This window comes from Zonotrichia leucophrys, unplaced genomic scaffold (assembly GCF_028769735.1).
Source record: "Zonotrichia leucophrys gambelii isolate GWCS_2022_RI unplaced genomic scaffold, RI_Zleu_2.0 Scaffold_203_88370, whole genome shotgun sequence".
NCBI classification, from domain to species: Eukaryota; Metazoa; Chordata; class Aves; order Passeriformes; family Passerellidae; genus Zonotrichia; species Zonotrichia leucophrys.
This window is the reverse complement of record NW_026992408.1, coordinates 69,695-88,370: the sequence shown is the minus strand read 5'-3', so window position 1 is coordinate 88,370 and position 18,676 is coordinate 69,695. Positions and strand designations below refer to the sequence as shown.

Below are 18,676 nucleotides of genomic sequence, written 5' to 3'. Positions count from 1 at the left end.
GGAGTATCAGAAAGACCTGCTGAGCCCATGGACACTGTCAGTGCATGGAAGGGAGCCCCTTTGGGCCCTTGCTAAAGAAACTGGAGCTCAGCTTGGGTTTAGATGCTCTTGAGCAGGAGAAAGGCTGGAATCGTCAGGTGTTTCCAGAGGCCTGCGTGCCCAGAGGGACTGAGTTCTGGGGAGCAGCTGGATGTTTCTGCACGTCATGGAAGGGGATTGCCAGACAGCTCAAGCCTCACCACAGGCAAACACTCCCCAGCTCTTCTCAGGCAACATTTGCTTTGGGTTTCAAGTTGTTCCCACTTGTCTGTCTGTGAAGATGCCCCTAAAACCACAAGGCAAGCCTCTCAGAACTGGTGTTACATTTCCAGAAATGAAGAAAAGAAGCCCAAACACAAGAAAGTTGCTAAGGCACTGGTTTTTAGAGAGGAACTTAACCCCCTGTGCAGTTTCTTCTCACTGGGAAACGTGCCTGAAACCTGGGCATGAGGGTCTAAAGGCCACAGAGTCTCTTCTGCTTCTTGTGCAGTGCTGCTGAAACACTCAGTGACCGTGTTTCTCTCCCAGCCCAAGCCACATTCTGGCTGTCACCAAGCCAGAGCCTGGTGATGTGGAGAGCCTGCCAAAACCTGCCATTTGTTTCCTGGCACTTTCTGGGATGGGCCTACCATTCACGCATTGACTTGAGTAGCCAAATGAGCAGAGGGTGACCGTAGGGATGGAACCTCTCCTTCTGATTTGACCATGAAAGGTTTTTCTTTTCCATGTAAGGAAAGCAGAAATTTTCAGACTGCTGAGAAACAGAGCTGCAGGTGGCTCCTGTGTACCCAAGCAGGCGTTTTCATCGCAGTACATTTGTGCATGGATCTTAATGTGTCTGTGTTGAAGATGAGATTCCAAAGATTTGTTTCCTTACCTGAGGAATACCTGGTGGATTTCCTTTCTTTCCCTCCAATTCCCATTCTTTTCAAGAACAAAGCAAAAAGCTTGATTAGTTTTGTTTTATGGCAGCAGTGCTTAAGGGACAAGAAGCACTGCAGAGATACTTTTCATGTACTAACCCTTGGATACAGTAGAGTTAGTATAGCAAAGTCCTTCTTCCAAAAAGCCTCTCAAGCTGGTGTGAATCCTCAGGGAAGGAAATGTGCTTGTGCTGATGTAGTTCCCACTAACTAGGTCAGTATATGAAATCAGCTGCCAAGGCAAGATCTGCAGGATGGTGGAAAAGCTTTGGCTGCATCGGGGTTTGGGTTTTTGGTTGGTAAAGGAAAGTCATCTCTGGGTCTCTGCCAGGGCAGAAAGTGCCACTGCAGCATGGAGCTTAATCAATGGGATCTGGGAGAGCGGTTACAGGTGGGAAAGAAGCAGGTGGAGCCTGGTGTCTCCTTTTTCCCCAGCCTCAACTCCTGATAGCCACAGGAGGAAGACAAAAGCTGCAGCAGCCCAACTTATTTTCATCCTGCCTGCGTGACTTCCTGAGCTGCTGCCTGCAGAGAGATGAGGCGCGGCGCTGGTCTGCCAAGGAGCTGCTGCAGGTAAAATGTGAAGGGGCTGCAGGTGAAACAGGCTCTGAGGGATGGGCTCCTCCTCCACTCAAGGCCAAGGCAGCAGATGAGCCCCCTTCCTCCTCACCTCCACTCTTGCTGCTCTTCAAATGAAAAGAAGCATCCTGATGAGGAATCCTAGACTGGGCTGGGCTGGCAGGGCCCTGTAAAGGTCCTGTGGTGCAAGTGTCCTGCAATGAGCTGGGACATCTTTAAAGACATCGAGTTTCTCAGAGCCCTTTGCCACCAGAGCCGGAATGGTTGCAGGGATGGGGCACCTACAAGCTCTTGGGGCAACCTGTGCCAGGGTCACACCATGCTCCGAGTAAACATGTTCTGATTAGATCCTATTTGTGTTAAAATATATTCACCCACATCCTATTGGAACTGGCCCTGTTAAAAAAGATGTCCTCCACTTTCCTCAAAGCCACTCTGAAGTTTTGGAAAGTGGCAATAAAGTCTCCCTGGGGCCTGTTCTTGACAAAACTGAGTAACCCCACCTCTCTCTGCATTTCCTGAGTCACAGAGGTCCTCTGGCTGTTTCTGTCACCTTCTTTTGTAATTTGGTGGGGTGTTCAGTTTTATGTAATGGCAAAAGAATTGAAGTAGAGCAATGCGGGGTACAGAGACATGAAATGGTGGTGGAGGAGCCCAAGGAAGCCAGTCCCAGCCTAGGGGTCAGAGATTTGGCTGTGGGCAGGAGGGGCTGTGGGGGGCTCACTGTGAGCCTCTGAGGGGCCCTGGTTTGTGCCCCCCAGCCCACCCTTAGAGGTTTCTGCCATGCAAACAGGGACAGCTGGGAGGGACTTGTCCCAGCCCCATCTGCTGCCTGGCACGCCCAAGCGGACGGGAACTGTGCCAGGGTTACTGCCAGGCTGTGTGGCAGAGAGGGAACTGCAGGGCCCAGTGCCACTGGGCTGGCCCTGCTGGGAAGGAAGGTGCCATCCAGCACACGAGGGGCAGGGCATGGGAAGGCAGACACTGCTTTCTGTGTCTGTGGCAATCAGCACAGTGCCTGTCGTACAAAGAGAGAGACCAATGAGAGGCTTTGGAGTTTACTGAAAGAAGAAACTCCAAGGACAGAAAGCACCATTTCTAGAGCACTGGCAGTGCTAAAATCTCAGCAAGATGAAGACACCTGTATAAATGGATGAGTGGGATTCTGGGCCAGGTTTGCCTGTGATGGCAAAGTCTGCACATAAAGATGGAGGTGTAGACGGTCCCATTGTTCCTCTTCCTGCATCCTTCTAGGAGCAGGAGGAATCCTGTGAAGCACTGAGCTTGCAAAGTCATGGTTCATTGTTTTTTGTTGATCTGGGTTTTTTCCCTTTGGGCAGCATCCATTTGTAAGATTTGCTGAGCCTGCGTCCAGCCTGGTGCCACTGATTGTTTCAGTGAAGAAGAGGAAGGAGACAAGAATGTGACAATCACATCAGGAACATTTATTCCTTAACAGGTTTAGAGTAGGATTGTAGGTTAGGACTAGGATTAGGATTAGGATTAGATTAAGGATAAGGATAAGGATAAGGATAAGGATAAGGATAAGGATAAGGATAAGGATAAGGATAAGGATAAGGATAAGGATAAGGATAAGGATAAGGATAAGGATTAGGGTTAAGGTAAGGGTTAGGGTTAGAGTAGGATTGTCTAATAGGACTGCAGAGTAGGATTGAAAATCAATAAAGTTTCTGAAACCACAACTCACCTTGAAGATTCCCTTCCTTCTCACTCTGCAAATAAACTCAAGAATTCCTTCTGAATTGTCTGTTGTTTCTTAAAGGTGGAAAGTGAAATGGTGTCTTTGGCATGGTGTGAAAGCTGGGAAGGATCTTCTTCATTCATCCTCTCCAGACCAGACTGCCTTTGGAATATGGCCCACTGGTCTGTTTTTGGCCATCTTTGGTACTTCTATTTGAGGCAGAAAGGGCAATGGCATTTGCAGGCAAAAGCAAAGGAAGAATGGGGCAGCCCAAACATCTTATGCAGATGCAGGCCTTCAGCTGTGACTGGAGAGCATTGGGGCTCCCTAAATGCAATAATCTCTTTGGCTGGAGGAGAGCCTTGCTCAAGTGAGAAAGCAGAAAGATCAGAGAGGGTGCTCGGGAAGGTCTCCTGTGTTATGAACAAAAATTCGGTTAATATTTTTTTTGTGAGAAAGAGTTACAGGGACGCAGCCAGATCTGTCTCTGCCAGGGTTCTTAGTGCTTTGTTATTGTAATACCGGGTCGTTGAGGCTTATCTCCTCTTTTGTATTAGTAAAAGGCCTGGCTGGGTGGGTGGATGGCCCTTCCCCGAGGCTGTGCTCTCTTACAGCATAGGGAAGACACCTGAGAGGGTGGGGGAGTTATGCAAAGTGACTCCAAAGACCAGCAGGCTTTGAGACCTCGACTCCAAAATGCAACGAGAAAACCCGAAAAACAACGAGCCAAATAAGAATTGAGAGACTAAAGTGGTGTCTGGACATGAGGAGCCGATTGCTGAGCCTGCGGAGATGCGGAGTCCCTCTCGCCCTGAGCAGAGAGTCGTCCCAACGCCGGGACCAGGTGGCCGCCGAGGCTGAGAGGACATCATCTGACGGGGACACCACGCCCTAAAGGCTCCCACGAGGACTGGATCCCCCGGCTCTGCCCCTAGTGGACAGAGCTGCGCATGTCCTCCTCCTCTGAGTCGCCCTGGGAGACGCGACGGGGACTGCAGCCCTGCCAAGCCACCCAATCCTGAGCTGATCACTTTTAATAAAGGCATTAAAAAGGAGAAGAAGTCTCCTGGCCCTGTTTATTTCATCTTGTGGTGCAGAGCTGTCAGCGCCGGTGAGGTGAGAGCAGGCCCGGCCTTGCCCGGCCTGGAGCCCCAGCAGAGCCCCGGCAGAGGCCGGAGCAGCCTGAGCCCCGGCAGAGGCAGGCTGGAAGGAGGCCCTTGGAGCTGCAAGAGGCAGCAGCCGGGCCCTGGGTGCCTCTTGCTGGGAGCGGGTGAATCCTCCGCTCTCAGAGCCCAGGTGGCAGCTGGGCTGGCTGCTGCCGAGGGGAAGCGCAGCCGTGCTGGGCACAGCCCGGCCTGGAGGCCATGGCCGTCTGGAGTGTGCCCAGGAGCAGAGAAAGGCCAAGGGCAGCCGCGGGCCCCTGGGCTGGCTGAGGATTCCTCCTCTTCTGCCGGCTGCCCTGCAACTCCTGGCAAAGGCCAGCAGTGTGTGCAGCACTCTGGGCACCGGGGCAGGGAGCCGGGCTGCTCGGCAGGCTGGAGCACAGGGCAGCTCCTTCAGGCCCGGCACTTGTGCCAGGGAAGCGAGGCCAGCGTGAGGCAGGGACAGCTTGGCAGGGCCCATCTGCAGGAGCCAGCGCCTCACGCAGCTCTGGGAGGAAGCGCCTGCAATCCTGCAGTTCTGCACTGAGCCAGAGCAAAGGTGTGAGATGCAGAGTGTTTGGCAGAAATATTCAGGCCCACCAGGCCAGCCTGCTTTGTGCTCTCTGGCGCACAGCAAGCGCTGTGCAATGCAGCTCTGAGCTGCTGGGAGAGAGGCACATCAGGGATGTGCCTGAGGCTTGTGCTTGAGGAGTGAACTGATTTGGAAGGGGGCAGAAGGGTTTCAGTAGGCAATTTGTGTTTTCTTCATTAATTTCTGAAAGAAAGTCATAATGTGTTGCACACAGGTAGGGTTATTAGAAAAGAAAGGCCTTATAAAATCAGGCTTTGCTATGGTAAATTCCCAGCTAGCCTGTTACGTCTTCTACGTGCAGCCTGAATTGTGCTAAGAAAACTGTTTGCATCTCTAACAAGAAATCTGTCCCATGAGCATCCATGAAAGAAAAATGTAATCACCTGAGTAAGAGTGAGTCTTAAAAAGAGAAAGTCTTAACATGTACACACTAATACACCTTCTAAGCAATAAATTGTGTGGCAAGGAAACTACCAGCCAGTTGAAGTTGAACACGAGTCTGTGAAAACAGCATAAAAATGAGTTATGTGAATAAAGAATTGGCTTTCCCTGCATGAAGAAACTGAGTCCCGGCTGCTTTATTGACACAGCAATGTGGCTTCACTCAGCAAGAGCACTTGCAGGGTGTATTGATGAAACACTTGTGTTTGATTCTCAGAACAGGAAGGAGAGGCATTTAGTCTAACAAACAGGGCGTAGTCTTTTGAATTCCTTTAGCTTTAACAGGAGTGCTGAACCATGTATTCCCCCACTGCAGTGCTTACTGTGTGCAAGTGGCTATCTTGGCCTTGAGAATAAGGAGAGTGCTCCTGCTAAGAAGGTAGCTGGAATGCATTCAAAGGGAAGAAAGTGTTTTTACGAGGCTCTTGAACACCAAAGGAGAGTTTGAGGAATGGGAATATTTCCCAAATGACTGTGTCAGGAACTAAAGTCATGTCCCAGGCCCTGCCATATTTGATCCATGCTTGAGCAGGTTGACAAGACAATGAAGAAAAGTGTCTTGTTTAACAGGTGGGACCTTGACCCTTGAAAGAGAAACAATGGATTGGTCAATGGGTGGGCAGTCAAGCTCTGAAAGGAGAACAATGCACAATGAAGCCCTTGGGGCAGGGAGTCATGGAGTCATCCTGAGCCATCATCTCACAGCCAGCCATGTGTGAGCCAGCCGATGCTGTAACTGAGAAAATTCCACTCCTGAGCAGGAGATACAAGGCCTGGTTCTGAGCTGGAAGGGTGAGAAGGATGAGATGCACAGTGTTTTGATCCAGGGGATGTCCTGGAAGTGCACTGCCTACCTGCTACCTGCCCCTGCTGCCGAGCACCACGCTCCAACTCCTTCTCTTGCTCAGCGGATTTTTGGGAATCCAGGGGTTGGTATGTATTATTTGCTACTGCAACTAATGGCATAAATTTGCAAGCTCAGCTGTATCTTAGGTTCTTTTGTGCATGGATCTCCTCCTGAACCTGTGTCAACGACCAGCAGGGACCTACAGGACACTCCTATTCTGATGTCAGCAAATTCTGAGAACTGATTGAAATATGTCAATAAATTTGAGGTAATGTTTAGCCTATGAGCTTCAGCAAAGTATTGAATATGTCTTAGTTCCCTAGACAAAAACTGGTAGGTGAGATTGCTGGGTGTGCAGGGCTTAGGGAAGTTATTCCCTGTGCACCCAGCACTGAAATCAACCCTGAGCTGGCAGCAGGGATCAGGCCCTGCTTGGAAACTTTCATTTTGGCAACTTCTGTCAGCAGGTAAGAAAGGTCAAAATGAAACCTTTTCCAGCTGGTTTATCCTTTTAGGCACCAAAGCTCTGTGTCATGGGTGGCCTGGGTGTGTGCAGAGCAATGCAGCCCCCAAAAAGCCCTTGGTTTCCCCACAAGTTGCCAGTTTGACTGCTTCCAAAGTGGAAGAAAGGCAGAGATGTACATCCACAGGAGTCCTGGCCATGTCCAATAAATGTGCAAATATGTGGGGAGATTTGTTAGGGATGATTTCAGCTGTTATACCAACAGTGCCTTCACTCCTGGTTCTGTGCATTATAGGTGAGTAATGTAATAGTAGGTTCTCACAATTAAGAGATAGCTATTATGTGGATAGATACTATGTTCAAATGTAAAGTGCTGTTATTGTAATATGTCCTCCCATAGTCCTCTTTCCCATCCCCCTTGTAATAGCCTTGGCAGTCAGGGCATTTTGGGAGGGCTGGCTTGTGACCAGCAGGCAGGGTGTAACAACACCTGACCTCCAGTCAGGATGCAAGAAAGTAATCTCCACCACTGGACAGCAGAGAAAGAGTTGACTGACAAAACATTGGGAGGGGCTAAGGGTATAAAAGGCAGAGCATCCCTTTTGTAGATGAGCATGTGGCTGCTGGGCATGGAGACTCCCAGTTATTGGAATATGAATCCCAATATTACCAGTTAGATTGTTCCTGGGCCAGTCTTACCCTCGCTGCTAGGCCGAAGGCGGCAACTGTGGTGTATCACCCCAGAGACACTTTTAGCTTGCTGATGGTTTCAGCTGGGCACTCAACAAGTCCAGGCTTGTTAGGAACTCTGTTTACCTCAGGGAGAAGACTTCAGGCGAAGGTGAAGAGAAAAAAGGAGAGGATTCTGCTGGAGGGTTTAATATCTAGAGGTTTATTCCATGGTGACACAGGTCTGAATCTTGGGAAGAGCTCCAACAGAATCGCCGACCGCATGGCCGGACTCACCTTTTAAGCTCAGGGGGAGGGGAGGGGACAGGTGAGCCACCAACCAGGTGGGGGGGGCGGGGTCTCAGGGGAGAATGACAGCTAGACAGGCCAATGACCTCTGGGCCTGAGGGGCATCCTTTGAACCTGACCAACCACACGACGCCTTGTTGGGATGTTCAGCCTGATTGACAGGACTCACTCGGCAAGGGGGCGAGGGGGGAAGGAGACGGGTGTTTGTCACGGAAGGAGACCAGGACACCAGCTGGTTCATCATGGCCCGCTTTATTGAACAAATATCAAACACTCATACAGCAAATAATAAGCTTATGAATATTCTGTAAGCCAAGCAATCTATTGGTTAAACTATAGCATTAACTCATCCACATTCCTTTGAGACTACGTTCTCTATCTCTCCTGCCTCACTGTCCATTTCTTTATCATGTTTTGAGAGAATCAAGGACACATTATCTCACACCTGCAAGATTTGGAACTAACTATGGTCTTGTACTTTTCCATTCTCTATCCTGCTACAGAAACAAAAGAGGCCTCTGCCTGTCTCTGCCCTAGTTAGGACATCTTTCCCAAATTAATTCGGCTGTGTCCCCTCTCCTCAAGCCACTCTTTGACAAAACTCTCCGCAGGTATTGGCACACCTGGGGAAGGGACCTTGTTGTAGTGTGTTGTTAAGTTTCTTGTGTTATTCCCCCAATTTATGTATTGTTTCCCCCTATTAAGTGTAAAATGGTTTTGTCCCCCAGTTTTTCCCGCCACAGCCCTGATGGCCGTTAGGTTACCATGGTTACCCCTGTGTCTGTCACCCAAGTTATAGAATTTCTCCTGCCCCTTTTTCCCTTTTTAGTAAAACTTTTCTCCTCCCTGGGCTCAGTCAATCACCCCCCCACTCCTCCCGGTTTTCCAGAACTTTCCTTCCCCTGGAGGTGTTGGTTGGCTGGGGTCCGGGGGCCCCTCCTTTACCTTTTGATTATTGGTTTCCATGGAGTGTCAGTTCTGTGAAGTTCATCCCCTCACCTTTCCCGATTGGTTCCGCCTGTACCCACCCCCCTCCTTTATAATCCTGTTTCACCCCCTATGAAAAAACTTTTTCCCGGTTGGTTTCCCCGCGTTTGGATCCCGCAACACCTTCAATAAACCGATGTTTAACCCCCGGGAAATGGTCAGCTCCGATGTTTAACCCCCGGGAAATGGTCAGCTCCGTTCCTCCCCTATACCAGCGGTGTGAGCCAGTCCGCAGCCAGCACAGCCCGAGGCCCTCAGACTGTTGTAGTGTGTTGTTAAGTTTCTTGTGTTATTCCCCCAATTTATGTATTGTTTCCCCCTATTAAGTGTAAAATGGTTTTGTCCCCCAGTTTTCCCGCCACAGCCCTGATGGCCGTTAGGTTACCATGGTTACCGCTGTGTCTGTCACCCAAGTTATAGAATTTCTCCTGCCCCTTTTTCCCTTTTTAGTAAAACTTTTCTCCTCCCTGGGCTCAGTCAATCACCCCCCACTCCTCCTGGTTTTCCAGAACTTTCGTTCCCCTGGAGATGGTGGCTGGCTGGGTCCCAGGACACCTCCTTTACCTTTTGATTATTGGTCTCCATGGAGTGTCAGTTCTGTGAAGTTCATCCCCTCACCTTTCCCGATTGGTTCCGCCTGTACCCACCCCCCTCCCTTATAATCCTGTTTCACCCCCTATGAAATAACTTCTTCCCGGTTGGTTTCCGGGCGTTTGGATCCCGCAACACCTTCAATAAAGCGATGTTTAACCCCCGGGAAATGGTCAGCTCCGTTCCCCCCCAATACCCGCGGTGTGAGCCAGTCCGCAGCCAGCACAGCCCGAGGCCATCAGGCTGTTGTAGTGTGTTGTTAAGTTTCTTGTGTTATTCCCCCAATTTATGTATTGTTTCCCCCTATTAAGTGTAAAATGGTCAGCTCCGTTCCCCCCCAATCCCAGCGGTGTGAGCCAGTCCGCAGCCAGCACAGCCCGAGGCCATCAGACTGTTGCAGTGTGTTGTTAAGTTTCTTGTGTTATTCCCCCAATTTATGTATTGTTTCCCCCTATTAAGTGTAAAATGGTTTTGTCCCCCAGTTTTTCCCGCCACAGCCCTGATGGCCGTTAGGTTACCATGGTTACCCCTGTGTCTGTCACCCAAGTTATAGAATTTCTCCTGCCCCTTTTTCCCTTTTTAGTAAAACTTTTCTCCTCCCTGGGCTCAGTCAATCACCCCCCCACTCCTCCTGGTTTTCCAGAACTTTCCTTCCCCTGGAGGTGTTGATTGGCTGGGGTCCCGGGGCCCCTCCCGTACCTTTTGATTATTGGTCTCCATGGAGTGTCAGTTCTGTGAAGTTCATCCCCTCACCTTTCCCGATTGGTTCCGCCCGTACCCACCCCCCTCCTTTATAATCCTGTTTCACCCCCTATGAAACAGGGGGACCTGGGAAGGTCAAAGGTGAATAACGGGGCGCTGTGCGTTATTGTGGTTTAAGGCACACAGGCAGGGATTGCATAGGAAATAAGGAAGCGTTGTTTAACCAGAGGGACGTGCGCTCATTGTGATTGGCTGGAGCTGCTGTCAATCTGCTTTGGCTGTGTGTGATTGGTCAGGAGCGTCACAAAGGGAGTTGGGACATTGAGTTCCTGGGATGGGAGCTGGGGGCATCTCCCGTTGGCACAAACACGGAATGAGACTGAGGCTGGGAAATAGATGGGAAAAAAATGAAATGTTTGAAAAATATGAAAAAAATATATGAAAAAATTATATAAAAAAATATGAAATATTTGAAATATATGAAAAAAATATATGAAAAAATAAATATTGAATATATGAAAAAAATATGAAAAAAATATATGAAAAAAAATATGAAAATTTGAAAATATGAAAAATATATGAAAAAATATATGAAAAAAAAAAAAAAAAATGAAATATTTGAAATATATGAAAAAATATATGAAAAAAATATATGAAAAAATATATGAAAAAATATATGAAAAAAATATATGAAAAAAAATGAAAAAATATATGAAAAAATATATGAAAAAAAAATTAAAAAAATGAAATATTTAAAATATATGAAAAAATATATGAAAAAAAATGAAATATTTGAAATATATTAAAAAGTATATGAAAAAAAATGAAATATTTGAAATGTATGAAAAAATTATATGAAAAAAAATATGAAATATTTGAAATATATGAAAAAAAAAAAAAGAAAAAATATATGAAAAAAATATATGAAAAAAATGAAATATTTGAAATATATGAAAAAATATATGAAAAAAATATATGAAAAAATATATTGAAAAAAAATGAAATATTTGAAATATGTGAAAAAATATATGAAAAAAAAAGAAAAAAATATATGAAAAAATATGAAAAAAAATGAAATATTTGAAATATATGAAAAAATATATAAAAAAAAAATGAAAAAAAATATGAAATATTTGAAATATATGAAAAAAAATATGAAAAAAAATATGAAAAAATATGAAATATTTGAAATATATGAAAAAAATATATATGAAAAAAATATATGAAAAAATATGAAATATTTGAAATATATGAAAAAATATATAAAAAAATGAAATATTTGAAATATATGAAAAAAATATATGAAAAAAATGAAATATTTGAAATATATGAAAAAAATATATGAAAAAAATATAAAAAAATATGAAATATTTGAAATATATGAAAAAAATATATGAAAAAATATATGAAAAAATATATGAAAAAAATGAAATATTTGAAATATATGAAAAAAATATATGAAAAAAATATATGAAAAAATATGAAAAAAATATGAAAAAAATATATTAAAAATAAATGAAATATTTGAAATATATGAAAAAAATATATGAAAAAATATATGAAAAAAATATGAAAAAAATATATGAAAAAAATATATGAAAAAATATATGAAAAAAATATATGAAAAAATATATGAAAAAAAAATGAAATATTTGAAATACATGAAAAAAATATATGAAAAAAATATATGAAAAAAAAATGAAATATTTGAAATATATGAAAAAAATATATGAAGAAAAATATGAAATATTTGAAATATATGAAAAAAATATATTAAAAATATGAAATATTTGAAAAATATAAACCACAGGTATTGAAAATAAAAGGAGGGGTTAATGTTTACATCTCTGACCTATGATGAGCTCGGATCTTGCAATATGTATGAACTTAATTAAGTTCATTATTTAATTATAAATTATTATTTATCATTTAATTTTATAAATTTATTTATAAATTTATTATTTATTATTTATTATTTTATTTTATTTGTATCATTATTTAATTATAAAATGTGCGTGGTTGATCAATAAATCGGAGCTCGATGCTGATCAGAGGAGGGGTCGTCTCCCTTCGCTTTCTACACTCGAGCTGCTTTATTTTTTTCATATATTTTTTTCATATATTTCAAATATTTCATTTTTTTTCATATATTTTTTCATATATTTTTTCATATATTTCAAATATTTCATATTTTTTTATATATTTTTTTCATATATTTTTTCATATATTTTTTCATATATTTCAAATATTTCATATATTTTTTCATATATTTTTTTCATATATTTTTTTCATATATTTCAAATATTTCATTTTTTTTCATATATTTTTTCATATATTTTTTCATATATTTCAAATATTTCATTTTTTTTTCATATATTTTTTCATATATTTTTTTCATATATTTTTTCATATATTTCAAATATTTCATATATTTTTTTCATATATTTTTTCATATATTTTTTCATATATTTCAAATATTTCATTTTTTTTCATATATTTTTTTCATATATTTTTTTCATATATTTTTTCATATTTTTTCATATATTTTTTCATATATATTTTTTTCATATATTTCATATATTTAATTTTTTTCATATATTTTTTTCATATTTTTTTTCATATTTTTTTCATATATTTTTTCATATATTTCAAATATTTCATATTTTTTTCATATATTTTTTCATATATTTCAAATATTTCATTTTTTTTCATATATTTTTTCATATATATTTTTTTCATATATTTCAAATATTTCTTTTTTTTTCATATATTTTTTCATATATTTTTTTCATATTTTTTCATATATTTTTTTCATATATTTTTTTCATATATTTCAAATATTTCTTTTTTTTTTCATATATTTTTTCATATATTTTTTCATATATTTCAAATATTTCATTTTTTTTCATATTTTTTTTCATATATTTCAAATATTTCTTTTTTTTCATATATTTTTTTCATATATTTTTTTCATATATTTCAAATATTTCATATATTTTTTTCATATATTTTTTTCATATATTTTTTCATATTTTTTTCATATATTTTTTTCATATATTTCAAATATTTCATTTTTTTTTCATATATTTTTTCATATATTTTTTCATATTTTTTCATTTTTTTTCATATATTTTTTCATATATTTCAAATATTTCATTTTTTTCATATATTTTTTCATATATTTTTTTCATATATTTTTTTCATATTTTTTCATATATTTTTTCATATATTTTTTCATATATTTTTTCATATATTTCAAATATTTCATTTTTTCATATTTTTTTTCATATATTTTTTCATATATTTCAAATATTTCATTTTTTTTCATATATTTTTTTCATATATTTTTTTCCTATGGTTAAACAACGCTTCCTTATTCCCAATGCAATCCCTGCCGGTGTGCGTTAAATCCCAATAACGCACAGCGCCCCGTTATTCCCCTTTAACCTTGCCAGATAAACTTTCTGTAAACTTTCCCCCAATTTTGTTGTCAAATCACCCCAAAACCCACAAATTTGGGGTAAAAATTTCCCCCCAATCCCTCAAATTTAGGATCAAACCACCCCAAAATCTCCAAATTTGGGATTAAACCCCCCCAAAACCTCCAAATTTTGTTGTCAAACAACCCCAAAATTTCCCAAAAATCCCCAAATTTTGTTGTCACATCGCCCCAAACCACCCCAAAATCCCAAATCTGGGGTAAAAATTTCCCCCAAAATCCCAAATTTAGGATCAAACCACCCCAAACCCACCCCAAAATCCCCAAACTTGGGGTAAAAATTTCCCCAAAATCCCAAATTTAGGATCAAACCACCCAAAACCACCCCAAATTCCCAAATTTTGTTGTCAAAAATCCCCAAAATCACCTCAAAATCCTCAAATTTTGTTGTCAAATCACCCCAAAATCCCCAAATTTTGTTGTCAAATCATCCCAAAATCACCCCAAAATCCCCAAATTTGGGGTAAAAATTCCCCCAAATCTCTCAACTTTAGGATCAAACAACCCCAAAACCACCCCAAAATTCCCAAATTTTGTTGTCAAACCACCCCAAAACCACCCCAAAACCTCCAAATTTTGTTGTCAAAAAACCCCAAAATTCCCAAATTTGGGGTAAAAATTTCCCCCCAATCCCTCAAATTTAGGATCAAACCACCCCAAAATCTCCAAATTTGGGATTAAACCACCCCAAAATCCCCAAATTTTGTTGTCAAACAACCCCAAACTCACCCCAAAATCCCCAAATTTGGGGTAAAAATTTCCCCCAAAATCCCAAATTTAGGATCAAACCACCCCAAAACCACCCCAAAATCCCCAAATTTTGTTGTCAAATCACCCCAAAATCACCCCAAAATCCCCAAATTTGGGGTAAAAATTTCCCCCAAAATCCCCAAATTTAGGATCAAACCACCCCAAAATCTCCAAATTTGGGATTAAACCACCCCAAAACCTCCAAATTTTGTTGTCAAACCACCCCAAAACCACCCCAAAATCCCCAAATTTGGAGTAAAATTTCCCCAAAATCCCCAAATTTGGGGTAAAAAATTCCCCCAAAATCCCCGAATTTTGTTGTCAAACAACCCCAAAATCACCTCAAAATCCCCAAATTTTGTTGTCAAATCACCCCAAACCAACCCCAAAATCCCCAAATTTGGGGTAAAAATTTCCCCCAAATTCCCAAATTTAGGATCAAACCACCCCAAAACCCCCAAATTTGGGGTAAAAATTTCCCCCAAATTCCCAAATTTAGGATCAAACCACCCCAAACCCACCCCAAATTCCCAAATTTTGTTGTCAAACAACCCCAAACCCACCCCAAAATCCCCAAATTTGGGGTCCAATAAAAATTCCTGGAGCGTTTTGGGTTCATCCGAGACCTTTTATTGCTCTGGGGGGACAGCGAGGGACAGGGAGTGACCACTGAGTGACCACTGAGTGACCACAGAGTGACCACAGAGTGACCACAGAGTGACCACTGAGTGACCACTGAGTGACCACTGAGTGACCACTGAGTGACCAATGAGTGACCACAGAGTGACCACTGAGTGACCACTGAGTGACCAATGAGTGACCACAGGGTGACCACAGAGTGACCACTGAGTGACCACAGAGTGACCACAGAGTGACCACAGAGTGACCACTGAGTGACCACAGGGTGACCACTGAGTGACCACTGAGTGACCACTGAGTGACCACTGAGTGACCACTGAGTGACCACAGAGTGACCACTGAGTGACCACTGAGTGACCACAGGGTGACCACTGAGTGACCACTGGGTGACCACAGAGTGACCACAGGGTGACCACTGAGTGACCACAGAGTGACCACTGAGTGACCACAGAGTGACCACTGAGTGACCACTGGGTGACCACAGAGTGACCACAGGGTGACCACTGAGTGACCACAGAGTGACCAATGAGTGACCACAGAGTGACCACTGAGTGACCACTGAGTGACCACAGAGTGACCACAGGGTGACCACAGGGTGACCACTGGATGGTCAGGGGTCAGCAGGAGGTCAGGGGTCAGCAGGAGGTCAGGGGTCAGCAGGAGGTCAGGGGTCAGCAGGAGGTCAGGGGTCAGCAGAAGGTCCATGGATGGTCAGCAGGAGGTCCATGGATGGTCAGCAGAAGGTCCATGGATGGTCAGCAGGTGGTCAGCAGATGGCCAGAGGGTGGTCAGCAGTGTCCAGCAGTGTCCATGGATGGTCAGTGATGTCCGTGGATGTCCATGGGTGGTCAGGAGGAGTGGTTGGATGGGGTGTCCAGCAGATGTCCATGGATGTCCAGCAGGTGGTCAGTGGGTGTCCATGGTGGTCAGTGATGGTCAGTGATGTCCATGGATGGTCAGTGATGGTCAGTGATGGTCAGTGGTGTCCATGGTGGTCAGTGATGGTCAGTGGTGTCCATGGATGGTCAGTGGGTATCCAGGGGAGGTCCATGGATGGTCAGTGGGTGTCCATGGATGGTCAGTGATGGTCAGTGGTGTCCATCTCTCAGTAGGCGTGGTTGGACACGAACAGGGACTCGCTGGGCAGTGGGTGTGGATGGATGGGGCGGTCAGTGATGGTCAGTGATGGTCAGTGGGTGTCCAGGGGAGGTCCATGGATGGTCAGTGGTGTCCATCTCTCAGTAGGCGTGGTTGGACACGAACAGGGACTCGCTGGTTGGTGGGTGTGGATGGATGGGGCAGTCAGTGGGTGTCCAGGGAGGTCCATGGATGGTCAGTGATGGTCGGTGATGGTCAGTGATGGTCAGTGGTGTCCATGGTGGTCAGTGGTGTCCATGGATGGTCAGTGCTGTCCATGGTGGTCAGTAGGCGTGGTTGGACACGAACAGGGACTCGCTGGGCAGTGGGTGTGGATGGATGGGGCGGTCAGTGGGTGTCCAGGGGAGGTCCATGGATGGTCAGTGATGGTCAGTGGTGTCCATGGATGGTCAGTGGTGTCCAGCAGGTGTCCATCTCTCAGTAGGCGTGGTTGGACACGAACAGGGACTCGCTGGGCAGTGGGTGTGGATGGATGGGGCGGTCAGTGATGGTCGGTGATGGTCAGTGATGGTCAGTGGGTGTCCAGGGGAGGTCCATGGATGGTCAGTGATGGTCAGTGATGTCCAGCAGATGTCCATCTCTCAGTAGGCGTGGTTGGACACGAACAGGGACTCGCTGGGCAGTGGGTGTGGATGGATGGGGCGGTCAGTGATGGTCAGTGGGTGTCCAGGGGAGGTCCATGGATGGTCAGTGATGGTCAGTGATGGTCAGTGGTGTCCATGGATGGTCAGTGATGTCCATCTCTCAGTAGGCGTGGTTGGACACGAACAGGGACTCGCTGGCCGCCGCCCCCGCGGTGCCACTGGGGGTGTACTTGCCCTGGCACGCCAGGGAGTTGGCCTGGGGACACAGGGACACGTTGGGGACATTGAGGGACACAGGGACACGTTGGGGACATCGGGGACATCGGGGACATTGAGGGACATTGGGGACATTGGGGACACAGGGACACATTGGGGACATCGGGGACATTGGGGACATTGAGGGACATCGGGGACATTGGGGACATTGGGGACACATTGGGGACACAGGGACATGTTGGGGACATCGGGGACATTGGGGACATTGAGGGACATTGGGGACATTGGGGGCATTGGGGACACAGGGACACATTGGGGGACATTGGGGGACATTGGGGACATCGGGGACATCGGGGACATTGGGGACATTGGGGACATCGGGGACATTGGGGACATCGGGGACATTGGGGACATTGGGGACATCGGGGACATTGGGGACACTGGGGGCATTGGGGACATTGGGGACATCGGGGACATTGGGGACATTGGGGACATTGGGGACACATTGGGGACATCAAGGACATTGAGGCACACGAGGTGTCACCCCCAAACCTCCTCCTGCCAACCCCACCACTGCCACAGCCTGAACCCCTCCATGTCCCCAAGGTGTCCCCAAGGTCCCCAAGGTGTCCCCAAGGTCCTCAAGACCCCAAATGTCCCTGAATTGTCCCCACCTCAATCTCCGAACCCACCTCAGATGTGGCTCCTCTGCTCCCAACCCAACCAACACCCAACACCCCCAAACCCCCAAGACCCCACTGGTGTCCCCAAGGTCCCCAAGGGGTCCCCAATGTCCCCAAGGTGTCCCCAAGGTCCCCAAGACCCCAAACATCTCCACCTCACCCTCTGAACCCACCTTAGATGTGGCTCCCGCCTCTCCATGGTCAACCCAACTCAAGGAACACCCAACACCCCTCATGTCCCCAATGTCCCCAAGGTGTCCCCAAGGTGTCCCCAAGGTCCCCAAGGTGTCCCCAAACATCCCCACCTCAATCTCTGAACCCACCTCAGATGTGGCTCCCACCTCTCCATGGTCAGCCCAAGGAACACCCAACATCCCCAAGACTCCTCAATGTCCCCAATGTCCCCAAATCCCTGAGGGGTTCTCAAGGTCCCCAAGGTGTCCCCAAGACCCCAAACATCCCCACCTCACCCTCTGAACCCACCTCAGATGTGGCTCCTCTGCTCCCAACCCAACCAACACCCAACACCCCCAAACCCCCAAGACCCCACTGGTGTCCCCAAGGTCCCCAAGGTGTCCCCAAGGTCCCCAAGGTGTCCCCAAACATCTCCACCTCGCCCTCTGAACCCACCTTAGATGTGGCTCCCACCTCTCCATGGTCAACCCAACTCAAGGAACACCCTACACCCCTCATGTCCCCAATGTCCCCAAGGTGTCCCCAGGGTCCCCAAGGTGTCCCCAATGTCCCCAAGACCCCAAATGTCCCTGAACTGTCCCCACCTCAATCTCCGAACCCACCTCAGATGTGGCTCCTCTGCTCCCACCTCTCCATGGTCAACCCAACTCAAGGAACACCCTACACCCCTCAAACCCCCAAGACCCCACTGGTGTCCCCAAGGTCCCCAAGGTGTCCCCAAGGTGTCCCCAAACATCTCCACCTCATTCTCTGAACCCACCTTAGATGTGGCTCCCACCTCTCCATGGTCAGCCCAAGGAACACCCAACATCCCCAAGACTCCTCAATGTCCCCAATGTCCCCAATGTCCCCAAGGTGTCCCCAAGGTGTCCCCAATGTCCCCAAGGTGTCCCCAAGGTCCTCAAGACCCCAAATGTCCCTGAACTGTCCCCACCTCACCCTCTGAACCCACCTCAGATGTGGCTC

The 18,676-nt window shown here is 45.0% G+C and overlaps 1 protein-coding gene across 1 annotated transcript in view; it reads right to left on the bottom strand.

Annotated features, from left to right (window-relative positions):
* Nucleotides 1–16,196: 16,196 nt before the first annotated feature.
* The window catches only part of LOC135461163 (fructose-bisphosphate aldolase A-like), a 28,860-nt gene continuing 26,380 nt past the window's right edge, over nucleotides 16,197–18,676 (bottom strand). The window contains exon 14 of the mRNA XM_064738153.1: nucleotides 16,197–16,872. Coding sequence (XP_064594223.1) covers nucleotides 16,777–16,872 — 96 coding nt within the window. The 3' untranslated portion in view covers nucleotides 16,197–16,776. The remainder of the gene's footprint in view (nucleotides 16,873–18,676) is intronic.